Source organism: Telopea speciosissima, chromosome 4 (genome assembly GCF_018873765.1).
Source record: "Telopea speciosissima isolate NSW1024214 ecotype Mountain lineage chromosome 4, Tspe_v1, whole genome shotgun sequence".
Taxonomy (NCBI): Eukaryota; Viridiplantae; Streptophyta; class Magnoliopsida; order Proteales; family Proteaceae; genus Telopea; species Telopea speciosissima.
This window is the reverse complement of record NC_057919.1, coordinates 20661212-20676224: the sequence shown is the minus strand read 5'-3', so window position 1 is coordinate 20676224 and position 15013 is coordinate 20661212. Positions and strand designations below refer to the sequence as shown.

At 44.5% G+C, this 15013-nt stretch overlaps 1 protein-coding gene across 1 annotated transcript in view; it reads left to right on the top strand.

Moving 5' to 3' along the window:
• The window catches only part of LOC122660185 (probable ubiquitin-like-specific protease 2B), an 88034-nt gene that overhangs the window by 13230 nt on the left and 59791 nt on the right, over nt 1–15013 (top strand). The window contains exons 6-8 of the mRNA XM_043855385.1: nt 2373–2567; nt 2688–2763; nt 10706–10814. Coding sequence (XP_043711320.1) covers nt 2373–2567; nt 2688–2763; nt 10706–10814 — 380 coding nt within the window. The remainder of the gene's footprint in view (nt 1–2372; nt 2568–2687; nt 2764–10705; nt 10815–15013) is intronic.

The window sequence follows — 15013 nt, the reverse complement described above, 5'->3', positions numbered from 1 at the left end:
TCAAATTTAGGGTAATGGATAGGTATCTTATATGGTAAAGCTGGGCAGGTGTAGGTGAGTCTAATGAACTAGGTTTTATTGGTTTTGGATGAGTAGAAGTAGTTTAGATGTAATTGGGCAGCAGCAACTAGGGTTAGGGTTTTGGGAAATAGGGAAGTGATGTAATCTAGGGTTTAGAGGTGGAGTTAGGGCAAGGGCTTTAGGTTGAGTGTGGGTAGAGTGGAGGAGAATATATGCTGAAAGTTATAGCTAAATCAGATGGTTAAATCTGGAGTTATGGAGGTTTCCTAGTAGAAGTAGGAGAGAGGGGTAAAACTGTAATTTTAGACAATCGGGTGGGCGGATGGTACTGAAATTTGGATCGAATCTCTCCTAGGGTTTGAGGAAGGTTTGATCAAAATTTTAGCAGGTTCTAACGGTTAGATTTGGCTGGGCAGAATTCTCGCGAAAATCACCTTGCATGTGACCTTCTAGAAGGGAAGAAGAATAGTTGTAGGTTTTAGGTTTTTAATGGCTAGTTAGGTCTGAACAGGTTTTAGGTTGTTTTAGGTTCTACAAAGAAGAGGGGGAATTAGGGTTTAGATGGTTGGATAGGGTTGTAACTGAACTAGGGTTTAGGGAATTCAAATAAAAATAAAAGGGGGGCTGTAGGGTAGGCTGTAGAGGATTAGGAGAAGAAGGGTGATTGCTGAAACTGTAAAGTACTTACTTGAACACTGATCTTCAATGGCAGCAGCTTTGAAGATGAACAATGGGGTCTCCCGATCTTCACGATGCAAGGAGATAAGTAGCAGCCCTCCAGATCTTCACGATGTAAGGAGTCGATTGGAGATCCACCAATCCCTTCCACCTTGATAGAACCACAGGGATGTAATCTCACAAGGAGCAGCTGCAATGGTAGCAAGCATAAAGCTAATTTTTATTAATCAAATTCGTGTTCAATGCTGGCCTCCCTTACAAACTTATATAGAAGACTCAAAAATAGACTTAGACACTAAAAAGGAAAGGCCTAATCCTATCCCTAACCTATTGGGTAACTTAAACTGACTAGGAAACTGAAATAGATTCAAAATAGAGTCCTAATCCAGCCCAACTAAACAATTAAAAGAAAAACTAATAAAATCACTTAAATTGAACACTGGTTCATACTAGCTTTGGACCGGTTCAATTTAAAACATTAAAAACATGAAAATAAACTAAGTATAGGGCTAATCCCGTATGCAACCTATGTACCCATATTTGAGGCCCATTAAAGTGGTCTATTACATAGAAAACCCATGGGATCAAATGCCCAACATGTATAGAACCCAACCCTAGAGTTATTCCTAATAAAACAAGCCTATTTTGCTGATGAATCTGTATCATCTGGTGTATTAAAATACGATCTGTTTCTCTATCCTATATCTTCTATTCTGGTTATTTTTTTTCTTCTGAAATCTGTTTGTATCATCATTAAGCCACCTTTATAGCCATCGTAATTAGTTATATTCTTGGGCCTGTGAGCAGTTGAGAACCACAATTATGAGATGCTTGTGATTATCATGCCAGCTACCTTGGTTGGCTCATTCCAGCTTTACAAGTTACAACATAGTTGGCATGAACATGGATGAATGTCAGCAATGCCTCCCTGATTGCCTTTACTGCACTCCTCAAAGTTAAGTTTCAGACAACTGTAATGATTTTACGAGGAGTGATCTGATTTAGGTTGAAGGAGCCAAAAGAGGTAGGGGCAGGCCGAAAATGACCCTAGGAGAAGTAGTGAGGAAAGACATGCATAATTTTGGTCTTGTATCAAGTATGACCTCAGTTTTTCCCATCATGTTTTGTTTGGATCCATGTAGCCGACCCCATTAAGTTGGGATAAGACTGAGTTTTTTTGTTGTTGGTGTTGTTTGTATCAAGTATGACCTTGAATAGAGCTGTTTGGAGGGAAAGGATTCATGTAGACCACCCCATTTAGGCGGATTATTGCTGAGTCGTGGTTGATGTTGCTGTGTTCTTTTCTTTGTACTTATATTATGTATTTATTTTTGGCTTTGCTCGGATCCATGTAGCCGACCCCGTTTAGTTGGGATAAGGCTTAGTTATTGTTGTTGTCTTCCTCGGAAGATAGTTGAATGAAAAATTTACTGAAAAAGTTACTGGGTGCCTTAATTTTTCCCCCTTCAATTTGTCCTTGTTTGCAAATGGACATGACAATATGAACTTGAAAGTGTCCTCTAAGTGTTCATGAGAATTGTTGTCGCCTTTTTCATGACTGGTATCAAATTTGTTGTAACAGATTTTAATTTTATGAATTTTTGTTTTCCTCTTCTTTAAACATGCTTAGAATGTTTCTTAATTCTTTTTCTTCTTTTGGTTGCGGCTCCCAGGTGAACATAAACTTGGTTTTCATTTCCCCTGATTTTGTTAGATACGGGGATGCCTATTCTACAGAATCTCTGTTAATTTTTTCCTGCAGTTCCATCAAGCTTGAAGGTTTAACTGCATGTGGAAACAAGGAATCTTTTACCTTTGAATGGGCAATTGGTGATGTCATTGAGATTGAATCACAATGCTGCGAAATGGTGGGTTCTAACGGTCTTGTTTTGAAGTCTATTGCGCTGCTATATTGCATAATCTTAATTTTGGAGTCTGTTGTGGACAATTCACTTCCACTCTTACTTGGCTGTTGGCTGGTGTTTTAGGCCAAGACAGCTCTAGTTAAACTCTGTTTAAATGAAGTAGATGCAGTAGGAGCTGAAAATGCAGATGATACTTCAGGTCAGGATTTGCAAAATGACCTATATTCATGGTGTTATTTACTCCATTGATTGGATTACGACTGTGAGGCATGCCTTCTTTAAAACGCATCGATTACATTGAGCTTTTCTTCAGATTTCTTCAATGACTATTTTTTTTTTTCTTTTGGTACTCTGATGTCTACATCAAGTTTCTCTCATGAAATTTTGTTATTCAATCTTTTACCTGTTAATATTTGTGTCTTTGTAAGTGGAGGTGTTTCAATGTGCAAAATATCCTCGACTTCGCTGGCTAGCTAGCAGGTACTGAGGAGGGTTTTCAAGCTCTAATTTATGAGCCATTGGAAGAATGTCGTCTGATTCAATTAGTCATGATCCTCATTTTTGTATTTGAATGCTGGCTTGTTTTTCAGGCTGGCGAGTCAGCTCATTTCAGCCAGCTTTGGGGTTCTCCCTGGCGACATATGGTTTTCCTCCTTGATCAGCTCTGAAGGGGAATGTAAATATTTAACGATTTAATTATGGTGCTAGTTAAGCATTACAAAAATTGGACATATTGAAGACTCATTAAAAAGAAGAGCTTTCTCTTAGCTGTCTTTTGTCCTTTTTCCCCCCCTTTTTTTCTTTCTCATTGGGTAACGAAAAATAACACATTTTTATGAGAGGGAAGAAGGATGTAAAAATATAGCAGCCTCTCATATACAATATTTATCAACAAATGAATTTAAGCAAATAAGCAAAAATAACAAAAAAATCCAGTTTTTGTTCTTGAACTGGAGTGTGACTTTTATCCTTTTAGAATTTGATTTTTAACTATTTTTATTGGATTTAAATAGGGGGTATTTTCAATTGTAGGGTCTTGGCCATGGCGGGTCCTCCTCCTCGGGAGGAGCGCCTCCAAGCTCCTCAGCTCGAGGCTGTTGATGGTAGGGTCTCTTCTCCTTCCTACGCTTCCGTGGTATCGAGGTCGCTGGCCATTCCTCATGCTGCGATTGATGTGAAGAAGCCTTCTTCTCTTTATGGTAAGCCGGTGGTTTTCTTTACCAAGGAGAAAATCGCAATGTCTGAGGAAGCTTTTCCCACTTCTTTGATCGCCAAATGCAGTTACGGTAGGCCCTCTCTGTTTGTGATCAAGGACTTTCTTCTGAAGGACTTATTCCTCCAAGGGGACGTCATCGTTTCGACTTTGGATCCGAGGCATCTTCTCCTTCGCTTCTCTGTTTCGTCCGACTACGTGAAGATGTGGCTAAAGAATCAGGTTCATATCCAAGGCTTCCTTCTGCGATTCATGAAATGGACATCAGAGTTTGTCACGGGCTGGGAATCTCCTTTCACTCCTATATGGGTCTCCCTGCCAGGGCTACCGGTCAATTTTTATCAGGTCAATTTCCTGGTGTCCATCGCGGGTGCGATAGGAAAGCTTTTGAAGGTTGATAGGGTGACGGCCAACTGCACTCGCACGGTTGAGGTGAGGTTCTGCGTTGAGGTGGATCTGAGGGCTGCGCTGCTGTCACAGGTCTGGATAGGGTGTGGCTCCGAGGGCTTTTACCAAAAGGTTGTCTTTGAGCGCCTCCCCTCTTATTGTGAGTCTTGCTCGAAGATGGGGCATTTGAAAGCAACTTGCAGGAAGTTGCAAAGGAGTAAGGGTGCCGTGGTGCCGTCAGCCGCTGCCGGAGAGTTGGGTGATCGTTAGTTTGGTGGCCCAGTCACTGTGGGTGTGGGGGTTGACGCTGAAGCCAGAACCAGCGAGGGGGTTTTCATCCCCAGGGGAGAGGGGTCATCGTGGGGAGCTATTGGGGCTTTTGAGGAGCTTGCCCAGAGATAGCCTGCCCAGAAACAGCATGCGGTGCGACGGAGTTTGGCAAGGCGAGGAGGGCGATGGACACCTGTTCGCCACACTACGGCCTAGGTCCCTTGCGACAGTGATTCCGGTGCTTCCTTGCTTGCGGGGGACCAGCCACTTGGAGTGGCATGCGTGGATAGGCCTGTCGAGGTGGCTCCGCAGCCTTTTGAAGAGGGTGAGCTCCCGCTCGAAGGGTCTACAGAGGCCTCGGCTGAGAGGAATGATGTCGTCGCGAGCAGGGATGATGTGCTGGTTGCGCCTAGTGTTTTGGAGCTGGAATCGGTGGCGATTGAAGCCTGTGCTGCTGCTACTGGCTATGTCTCGTCTGAGTTTGGTGCGCTGTTTGAGGGCGACGCTCGGGTGCCTTTTTTTGAAGACTTTGATAGGCCCAGGAGGGCGAAGGATGACTCATGTATGCCAAGCCTGGCTGACACGCTAGCCTTAAGCCGCGTGGCCTTAATACAGAGTTTCAAAGAGTTTAATGCTGCAATTGACGGGAGGATTTGCAACACGTTGAATAGACTTAATGAGGAGAACACAGTCGCGCTAGAAAGCGGCAGTCCTCCCGGTCTCTCTTTCTCAGTGCTGCCCACGTATACAAAAGAAAGAAAATTAAGAAGGCTAAGAAGGTGCGGCCAGCAACGAAGGGCCCCCCGCGACGTGTTACAAGATCGATGAGATCGCTGGACTCCACCCCGAACAGTTCTAAATGAGTTGCTTATTTTGGAACGCTCGGGGCATTGGGAACAAGCCTACCACTAGGTGGCTGAAAACTTTAATACATTTACATGAGATTGACATTGTTGCTGTTGCGGAGCCCAAGGCGCAAGTGTCTAAGGCGCGCTTGATGATGAGACGGGTAGGGTTGGACTCTGTACACACGTTGGAGAGGATTTGGGTTTTCTGGAGAGCTTCGGTCCATGTTACTGTGATAGAGGAACATCGTCAGTTTGTGACGCTGGAATGTGTGGATGCCAATGCAGGAACCTTTGTTGTCACCTTTGTCCATAGGCTTTGCTCGGTGGCAGAAAGGAGGGAAATGTGGGGGAGGCTTGATCTCTTTTCCAGGTCTACCCCCTTCCCATGGTCGGTGGGTGGGGATTTTAATGCCGTGGGGTCCCTGCTGGAGAAAGCAGGTGGCAGCCCTACGTGTTTGCTGTCTCTGGATGAGTTTGGGAGTTTATGAGTGGCGCTGGACTTATTGATGCAGGGTACACTGGTAAAATTTTCACCTGGTTGAATAATCGTTTAGGAGCAGGGAGGGTCTTGGCCAGGTTGGACCGGTTTTCGGTGAACGCTGCATGGCTTGGGGCTTTCCCCCGGTGTTAGGCAAACCACCTGAATCGTACGTGTTTGGATCATTCTCCTGTTTGGCTTTCCTTCTCTACTTCTTGCAGCCGAGCCGTGTCAGCCTTTAAATTCCAGTAGGTGTGGTTGGTGCACCCGGGGTTTCTTGACTTTGTCAAGGGGCAATGGGCTGATCCGGTGACTGGTTCGCCCCTTGTTGGTTTGTTTTTGAAGCTCAAGAGGCTTCGTGGTGCTCTCCGGAAGTGGAACAGGGAGGTATTTGGCAATATGCAACAGAAGGTTAGGGATGCGGAGGACGCGGTGAGCAGGGCTGAGGCAACCTTTGATCAGGGAGCCAGTGAGGTGACTAGGGAGGTGCTGGAGGAGACCAGGACTGTCCTGCAGGGGGTGCTTCTTCAGCAGGAAATCTTCTGGAAACAAAAATCCAGAGTTACTTGGCTAAATGAGGGGGACCGTAATACGAAGTTCTTCCATTCTATGGTTAATGTCAGGCGACGTCAGGACAAGGTGAATAAATTAAAGGGGAAGATGGTGAGTGGATCTCCGACCTTGATGGGGTGTAGGCTGAGGCAGTGCGTCACTTCTCAAGAGTTTTTGCCTCTCAGGGATGCCGGGTGGATGAAAGCCTACTGTCGTTGATTCCCACGGTGGTGACGGAGTCTGAGAATGCTTCTCTCCTGATTACCCCCTCGTTGGAGGAGGTAAAGGGGGCTGTTTTCGCCTTGTCGAGTGATAGTGCGTCGGGCCCTGATGGCTTCTCCAGGTATTTCTTCACGGCTTGCTGGGAGGTGGTGGGCCATGATGTATGGGCTGTTGTGGTGGATTTCTTCGAGGGTGGGGCGCTTCCTAGAAGCTTTTCCTCGGTAAATGTGGTGCTTATTCCCAAGAAGGACAACCCTGAGGTAATGGCTGACTTCTGCCCTATTAGTCTTTGTAACTTTTCTTATAGGATTATTGCCAAGATTTTTGTTACCAGGCTAGCGGGACTGCTCCCATCCCTAGTAGAGGAGGAACAGGGTGCTTTTGTTCAAGGCAGATGTATCCACGACAACATCTCTATTGTCCAAGAGGTTGCTCAAGACTTGAATAGGAAGGCTCGAGGGGGTAATGTGATCCTCAAATTAGACATGGCAAAAGCCTATGACCGGTTAGAGTGGGAATTCCTATGGCTGGTGCTGTCCAGGTTTGGTTTCAGTGAAACCTGAATTGCCATAATCGTGAAGACAGTGGAAAATTGCTGGTTTTCAATTGTGTTAGGTGGCAGCCAGTCCGGTTTCTTCAAATCCACCGGGGAGGCGAGGCAGGGAGACCCCTTCTCACCGACACTCTTTATTTTGGCAGAGGAGGTGTTGAGCAGGGGTATCAAAAGTCTTTTCGTGGAGGGGCATGCGTCCTACTTCCGACTTCCGACTTCCGAGGGGCTGCCCTGGGATTTCGTATTCCCTTTTCGCTGACGACACCATTATCTTTACCAAGGGTTTGAAGAGTTCCCTTAAGCAAATTATGGGGTTTATTGGCAGATACGAAAGTTTTTCGGGACAGCTAGTAAATCGACAAAAAAGCTGTTTCGTGTTGGGAGACAAGGCCTCTTTGGCGAGAGCCCAGATGGTAGGGAAGGTGACTGGTTTTCGTAGAAAGGCGCTCCCAATTACCTATTTAGGGGCACCACTCCACTCGGGAAGGCTGAAGATTTGCTACTTTGACAGTCTTGTTGAAAAGATAAGGAATAGGGTGGCAGGATGGCAGGGAAGGCTGCTGTCTTCTGGGGGGCGCGTTACCCTGTTGAAACATGTCCTCTCATCCATCCCCATCCATATTCTCGCTACACTTTTTCCTCCGAAGGCGGTCATTCGAAGATTATATAGGATCTTTGCTAATTTTTGTGGGGCAGCTCGGAATGGGGAAAGCGTAGGCACTGGGTGTGTTGGAGGAGGATTTGTAGGCCTCTTGATGAAGGGGGGCTGGGAGTTAGGCAGCTAGAGGATGTTGGACTTTCACTCAGACTTAAGGGCCTCTGGAGGGTCTTCTCAGAGCACTCTCTGTGGAGTGAGTTTTTCAGGGCCAAGTTTTTCAGAAATGTCCATATTACGCTGGCAGGGTCACATGGTGTTGGTTCAAAAACTTGGCGTTGTACTCTGGCTTTTAAAGGCTTCTTAATGGAGAAGTCAAGGTGGTTGCTCGGAGCTGGCAATATTTCCTTCTGGCTGGACGACTGGTCTGGTGCTGGCCCTTTGATTGACCAGGTCGACAATGGGCTGCTGGGAGATTTGGACTTGCGGGTCAAGGATGCCTGGGAGGAGGATGGAGTTTGGAGGCAGGACATTTTAGATCTCATTGATTCAGCTGCTGTTAAGGAGCGCATTACTCACACTAATTATGCCCTCTCTGATAGATGTGATGTTTTGGCATGGACCCCCTCTAGCGATGGTTGTTTCACTACTTGGTCGGCTTGGAACGAAGTGAAGAGTGTTTCACCTGTGCTCCCCTATGTGAAGTGGTTATGGAACCAATCAGTCCCCTTGAAGGTAGCATTTTTTTCTTGGCAGCTCCTGAATGGAAGGATCCCCACAGATGATTCGTTGATGTTGTTGGGAATTCGAAGGGAGACTACTGATCACGAGAGAAATGCAGCTGTTGCGGGAGACCTCGAAGGGAGACTACTGATCACTGTCTGGTGACGGGAGGTACAGCTTCCAAGGTATGGGGCTACTTCTCTCGTGTTTTTGACATCGCTACCGTTCCCTCTCAGGATGTTAGAGGCAGGATGGCCCTTTGGCAGGGGTCAGTGAGTGGCAAATGCCTTAGTGCTTATATCACAGGAATCTTGCCTTCGTTGATTGTTTGGGAGCTCTGGAAGGAGAAAAACTCTAGAAGGCACGGGGAAAGGTGCTGCATTGCTGGTTCAATAATTGAGTGTGTAAAAGCCTGGGTGAAGGAGGTTCAGCTACCCTCCAAGTTTGGTCGATTGGGGTCGGTTAGGGACACCTTGATTCTTCAGTGCTTTGGGCTCTTGGCCCCAACACCCAAGCTGACATGGCCCTTACCAGTCTATCGGTGTCCTCCCTTCGGCTCGGTTAACCTAAATGTGGATGGTGCTCGTCGGGGAAATCCGGGCCTTGGAGGGGGTGGAGGGGTCATTAGGAACTCGAATGGTGTGGTCTTGGCTGCCTTTTCCAACTTTTATGGCGCCTGCACTAATTCAATAGCTGAACTAAGAGCATTGAGGGATGGGTTGGCGCTTTGCCAGGACTTGAGTCTTTTTGACGTGTTGGTTAACTCGGACTCCGAGTCCACGATCAGAATGGTTAACCAACAGAGGTGTGCTTTGTGGAAGGGCTGGTACTGGTTCCGGGAGGTGCTGAATTTGGTTCTTTCTACACGGGCTCTCGTGACCTTTGTGTTTCGTGAAAGCAACAGGGCAGGTGATTGTTTGGCTAACCGTGCGTGCGAAGCTGGATTGTCGGACATCTTCCACCAGGGCCCTATCCCTTCCAGGACACTTCAGGGTATCCTTCATGAGGACAAGGCTGGGCTGCCGATTCTAAGAAAATAGCACCCGTGAGGCTTCCCCTAGTAGGGGCAAGGAGGTGCAGTGAGGTTTTGTGAGTGTGCTTGCTCTTTGGGTTGGGTAAGGTGGGATGTCCCCCCCTTGTATTCTTTATTATTTTTGGTTATCAATAATATTCTAGGGGCTGGCCCAGGTCCCAGGTAAAGTTCAGGATAAATAAAAAAAAAAGAAAAAAAAAGAGCAAAAATAAACATATCTGCAATTATTTTTGGATATTATTAACCCATTTGGAAACAATGGGGAGGCCACAGATATGATGAAATACTTACTTCGCAACACCCATCTTCCAATTTATTCTCCAAATTGGTAATCACCTGTGGTCAATTTGAACTTTTTCATCAAATATACATCCATTCCTCTCCAAAGCTGATGGACAAGTTCAAAGCTGAAACAATATACATCTATTGCTCTACAAAGCTGATGGAAAGATCAAAGCTGAAACCTCACTCTTCCCCAAATTACCTCTATGTGGAAACAGCAGGATAACATCTCAGTAGATAAAAAAAATGAGTTGCTCATGAGAAGAACCACCAAAGGGGGTTAAATTATCAGCAAACTGTATCGAAGACACTTATTAAAAGAAAAAAGAAAAAAACTATCAAAGACACTTCCGGATCATTGTTTCCAACTCGGATATCTCTGAATAGATCACTTAAATGCATTACTATGGTAGAGCAAACCATAATCTACCTTTCTGTACTCCTTACAACTATCAGCACCCCTTGGGGAACATGTAATTCGAGGCTAAACACCCCTATATGAAGGCCAATTGAAGACCCAATTGCAACTCCTTTAACCTCAAATATAGCACTTTTACCACCGGCTTATTTTGAAGTTTAACCTCAGAATAAGCTAATAAGTCTACCTTCAATGTCTTCTGCTTCTTCAAACAGAAGTGTGGTTGGAAACTTGTAGTTCTTTTCTCCTAAAGCCTAAATGTGGAACTTGTTTGTGAACACATTGAGTAAGTCACTTTATGATAGTGCAGCACTTAATTTCAGAAGCTATAACACATTTGAATAAAGTTCTTTGTCTCTTCTCATCATCTTGATGGTGGCCCCTATTTTCTTTCTCTCTATAAGAGTCAAAACAATCCATACTTATCTGAAAGTCAAAAACTTAACTGGTGAATGCTTCAAAATGAAATTGAGCCTTGTACAACTTAACATTTATGTTCTTATGCAAAATATTACCTTTTCAGTTACTAGAGCTCAAATATTAATTTTATGTATAAACTTCATCCAGGTGTTATGGAATTGATTTTTGGGGTCTCTGACCCTCAGTGGTCTGAGAAACAGGAAATGATCACATCATTGCATGCAAGATACAGGGATATTTGGAATGTTGCGCTCGGGTAAGTTATCTAAATGTGTAGCTATATCAGGTTGAAGATCACATTTTCTGCTTGTTGATGTATACATTTACGCTGCCCTTCCCTAATAGTTTGAGCTTCTAGGTGAAATGGTAGCGAACATGGTATCAGAGTAGGGAGGTCATGTGTTCGACCCCTGAGAAGTGCATCGGACGGTTTTTTCCTGACATTTCTTCTCCCTAGGTGCCATGTGATCTTGGCCGTGTGCAAGGACCATGTGATCTTGGCCTGCACGTGAGGGGGAGTGTTGATGTATACATTTACGCTTCCCTTCCCTAACAGTACGCGTTTTTTTAGGTGAAATAGTAGTGAACACTGCTTATCTGTAGTAAAGGAGGTTCCTTTGGACTGGTCTGTAGGGGGGGAAGTTCTACCCTTTTCTGGTAGGAAAGTAGAATCCCCTCTGCAGGCATTTCCTCGCCAAAATTTAGTTGTTATTCCTTGGAACCCTAACTCTTGACACTGGAAACTTAGTTTCAGGCTCTTCAAATACATACGTAGCAACTATTTGTTGGATTATCTGTCTAGTTTCCTTTGTTCTTCTTGCATCAATGATCATATATTTTTAACAAGTTGTAGCAACCGATATATAATTTTTTACTTATTGATAAAAAGGGTAAATTACACATCACCCCCTGGTTTTTGAAAAAACTCAAATCACCCCCTAGTTTAGACCCCAATATGACAAATTAGTCCTTACCATTAATTTTATGCTGCTAAGTGATGATGTCAGCCAGCTAAGTAAATTTAAATCCCTAAACTACCCTTGACCAGTGTTGATTTACGATTTTACCCTTGTGACTAAACACCCCAAATTCATCCTCTTCCTCACACCCGCAACTCAATCTCAAGCAGAAGATCACCTTCTCTCTAAACCAGTCCCTTCTATCGGTTAGTTTGTCTTAATTCATTTACAAAAATTCATTTACTTTCCAGATTAAAATTCATTTACTTTCCAGATTAATAATCACAAATTTTGAAAAGATGAACTCGAATTCGATTTAGGGCTAGAGAGAGTTGCCGGCAGAGTGGTCGAACACCACCTCTGTGTTTTTCTTGCAATCGGAACAGTACATGTCGAAGAGTTTCTGAAAGTTCGCTTCCACTAACCGAGAACCCCAAACAGAAAGAGAGATTTTGGGGGAGGGATTTCAGAAGAGAAAAATCAGGGAGAGAGTGAGAAAAATCAGAGAGAGGATCATTCTTAGAGAAGAGAGAGAGAGATTTCAGGAGAAACAAAAAGAAATCGAGAACAAAAGAAACGGAGGATCAAAAGAAAACGCCTTCGCCGCTACTTCTGGATCCGCCTCAACTCCAGTTTTCGCCATGAACAAACAAACAAAAATCTACAAACCCAAACCCAAAAAAGAAAACCCGGAAACAAAAAGGAAAGAATCAAATTCTTCGATTTCTGCTACTGAGAAAAGAAACAGATTTCTCCGTTTCATCTTTTCTTTTTTTTGCATCCTTCCTCATTCTTTCTCTCCTCCTCAGAGTAATTCTGTTGTTTTGATCTCCGACATACCTGATCGGAATACCTAATAATATCCATCTCTTTCTGTCTCTGTATTCAGGTCTTCAATATGTTGGTGATAAGGTTTTGCAATTTTAAATCCCTGGTTGCTGAAACCCTAATTCCCGTCGATGGTCGAACTCGAAGTTTGAGTTGATCCCTAACTCATAAAAGTTGAGATGGTTTTCTTGTTCTGCTACTTTTAACTATTATTAAAACTGAAAATTGAGAAAGGACGGCCACAAGAGTATGGGGGAAGAATCGCAGATGAACTACTACGAAGGAGGCCTTGGCGGCGGAGATGACGAAGACCAGGTCCAGGAATGGGAGGCTGGACTGCCCAGGGCAGACGATCTCACACCCTTATCTCAGTCTCTGATCCCTATGGAGCTCGCCTTGGCTTTTAGTATATCCCCAGAGCCCTGTTGAAGCGTGCTCGATGTGAATCGCGCCTTTCAGAATACTCTATCCAGCCTCTGCCGCCAGTCTCAGCTTTTCTCCTCCAGCCACCTCAGGTCTTTACCTTCCTTCACCGTGGCAATGCTACCAGCGGAGTTGTAGGAAAGGGGTGGGGTATTTTAGGTTGAAGATGAAGGAAGGGTAGTATTGTAAATTTAATTCTAATGTTTTAGTCCAAGGGTAAAATAGTCCTTTCACACCAATAGCTAACAGCAGACTAACACCGTTACTGTAGAGGGGATAATTTAAGTTTTTTCAAAAACCAGGGGGTGATCTGAGTTTCGTTTGAAAACCAGGGGGTGATGTGTAATTTACCCTAATAAAGATTGGTGCCAAGTTATATTTTGATGAATGCCTAAATTGGTCATTTGGGTAGTAATAGTGTTGATGAGCATAGCGGTAGGTGCTTTTCATAGACACTGGTCTCATTGCTGAGGCTTTAGCCTCTTTTTTTGGGGGGGGGTGGATAAAAATTTCATTACCAAAGCCCCAAGGAGGGGAAGAGGGAAAAAGAAAGGAAAAGGGAGGGAGGGGGGAGCTTTAGAAGAATCGAGCCCTAGGAAGCCGGGCCGACAGAGCGAAGAATAGAAACATCGAGGCCCCAGGAAACAACAATATGGCTGTTCCTTGGGGAATCAACAAGAGGAATATGGGGAAGCATGTGCAGTCTAGAGCTAACATTAAAAAAAGATGGCTTTCCAAATCATATCCAAAGAGCGAGACTTGGAGGTCCATCTTCTAAGATTCCGCTCCATCCAAATGTACGAAATAAAAGCCCCGAACACAAGCTTGCTGGCGGTATCACAGATTGTATTTCTTGAAAACACCCTACTCAACCAAATCCACTCACAGCTTTAGCCTCTTTTTGGTTGGATTTCAATTTCAATTTCTAGGAGCTATTTCATTTTCTCAGGCTGTTTGGTATGATTTTTGCACCAATTTCAGAGAAATTGAAATCAACTTGAATAGAAATCTTGAAATATTTGGGGAGCTATTTCAAGATTTCTATTCAAGTTGATTTCAACCTATTTCATACTAAACTGTAAATGAATGCGTGCTTAAAGCATGGGCAAAATTATAAATTTAATTCAATACACAAAAACTCTCATCTCTCTCTCCTTCTCATTTTGACTAGAGGACAAGCTGTGAAACATAGAGCCCCGCCCCCTTTGCTGGGAGCCACTGACCCCCCCCACGACAATGCATTCCTCCTGCAGCCGTTTCCCCCACACCTCTGCTCCATTGCTCCACCTCCTTTGCCAACCACCACCCACACCCCACTCTCTGCTTGCCCATCCCCTTCTCTGCAACCCCCCCCACCCCCGATGTGCAGCCTTGCTTATGTTGATGGGATGGGTGGAGAGCAATAGAGAGCAGACAAATTACTAATGTTGTGTGTAAAGTAGAGAACCATAGAGGGGTTCCTGAGATTCGGTCTTCGACTTCCCAGTTTCCACTGAGCTGACCTTCGTTGTACTAAACTTCTCTCTGAGAGCGTTAGGTTCTTCACACCCCAATTACCATTGTGGCCAACGTCGAAGGCTCTAAAAATAGACCACGGTCTGCAGGGGAATATTGGACACGCTCCTAACTACCAGCCTTGAACTATTTAATATTATATTTTAAGCAGGGAATCTACATGCGCCTAAGGACGGGATCTATACGCTGTCTCAATTGATGGAGTAGATGGCCCGTTGGTCGAGGATGGCCAAGAACTTCGCGAATACCACCGCCCACCGGTGACCAGGGTTAAATAATCTCAACTGAGCTCATCTGTCGGGAAAATTGACCTCCATCCAATCTTGGCTTCAGTCCAACACCCACTGCTCCTCCCTTGCTGAGCATAGTTGTCAAGGCGGCAAGGCGACCTAAGGTGGTGGAGGGGTGCCCAAGTGCTTAGGCGACCAAAGCGCCCAAGTGTTATTTTTTATTTCCCCTCTTTTCTAACATTATTTAGTATATGCTACAATTTATACTCTATATCATCAAAACTCAACATTAAATTACATAAAGTCATCAAAATCAACATTAAACCTTTTTTTTTTTTGGATGAATAAAAATTATGTTATGAAGAAAGAAAGAGGACTATACAGGCCCGAGGGCAAACAAACCAGAGACAAGAGAGCCTAGAGCTAACTAGGCTGCAAAATAGAGAGAGGAAGACCCCAGGATACAACAATGAGCCTGTTCCTTGGGGTATCCTTGACAA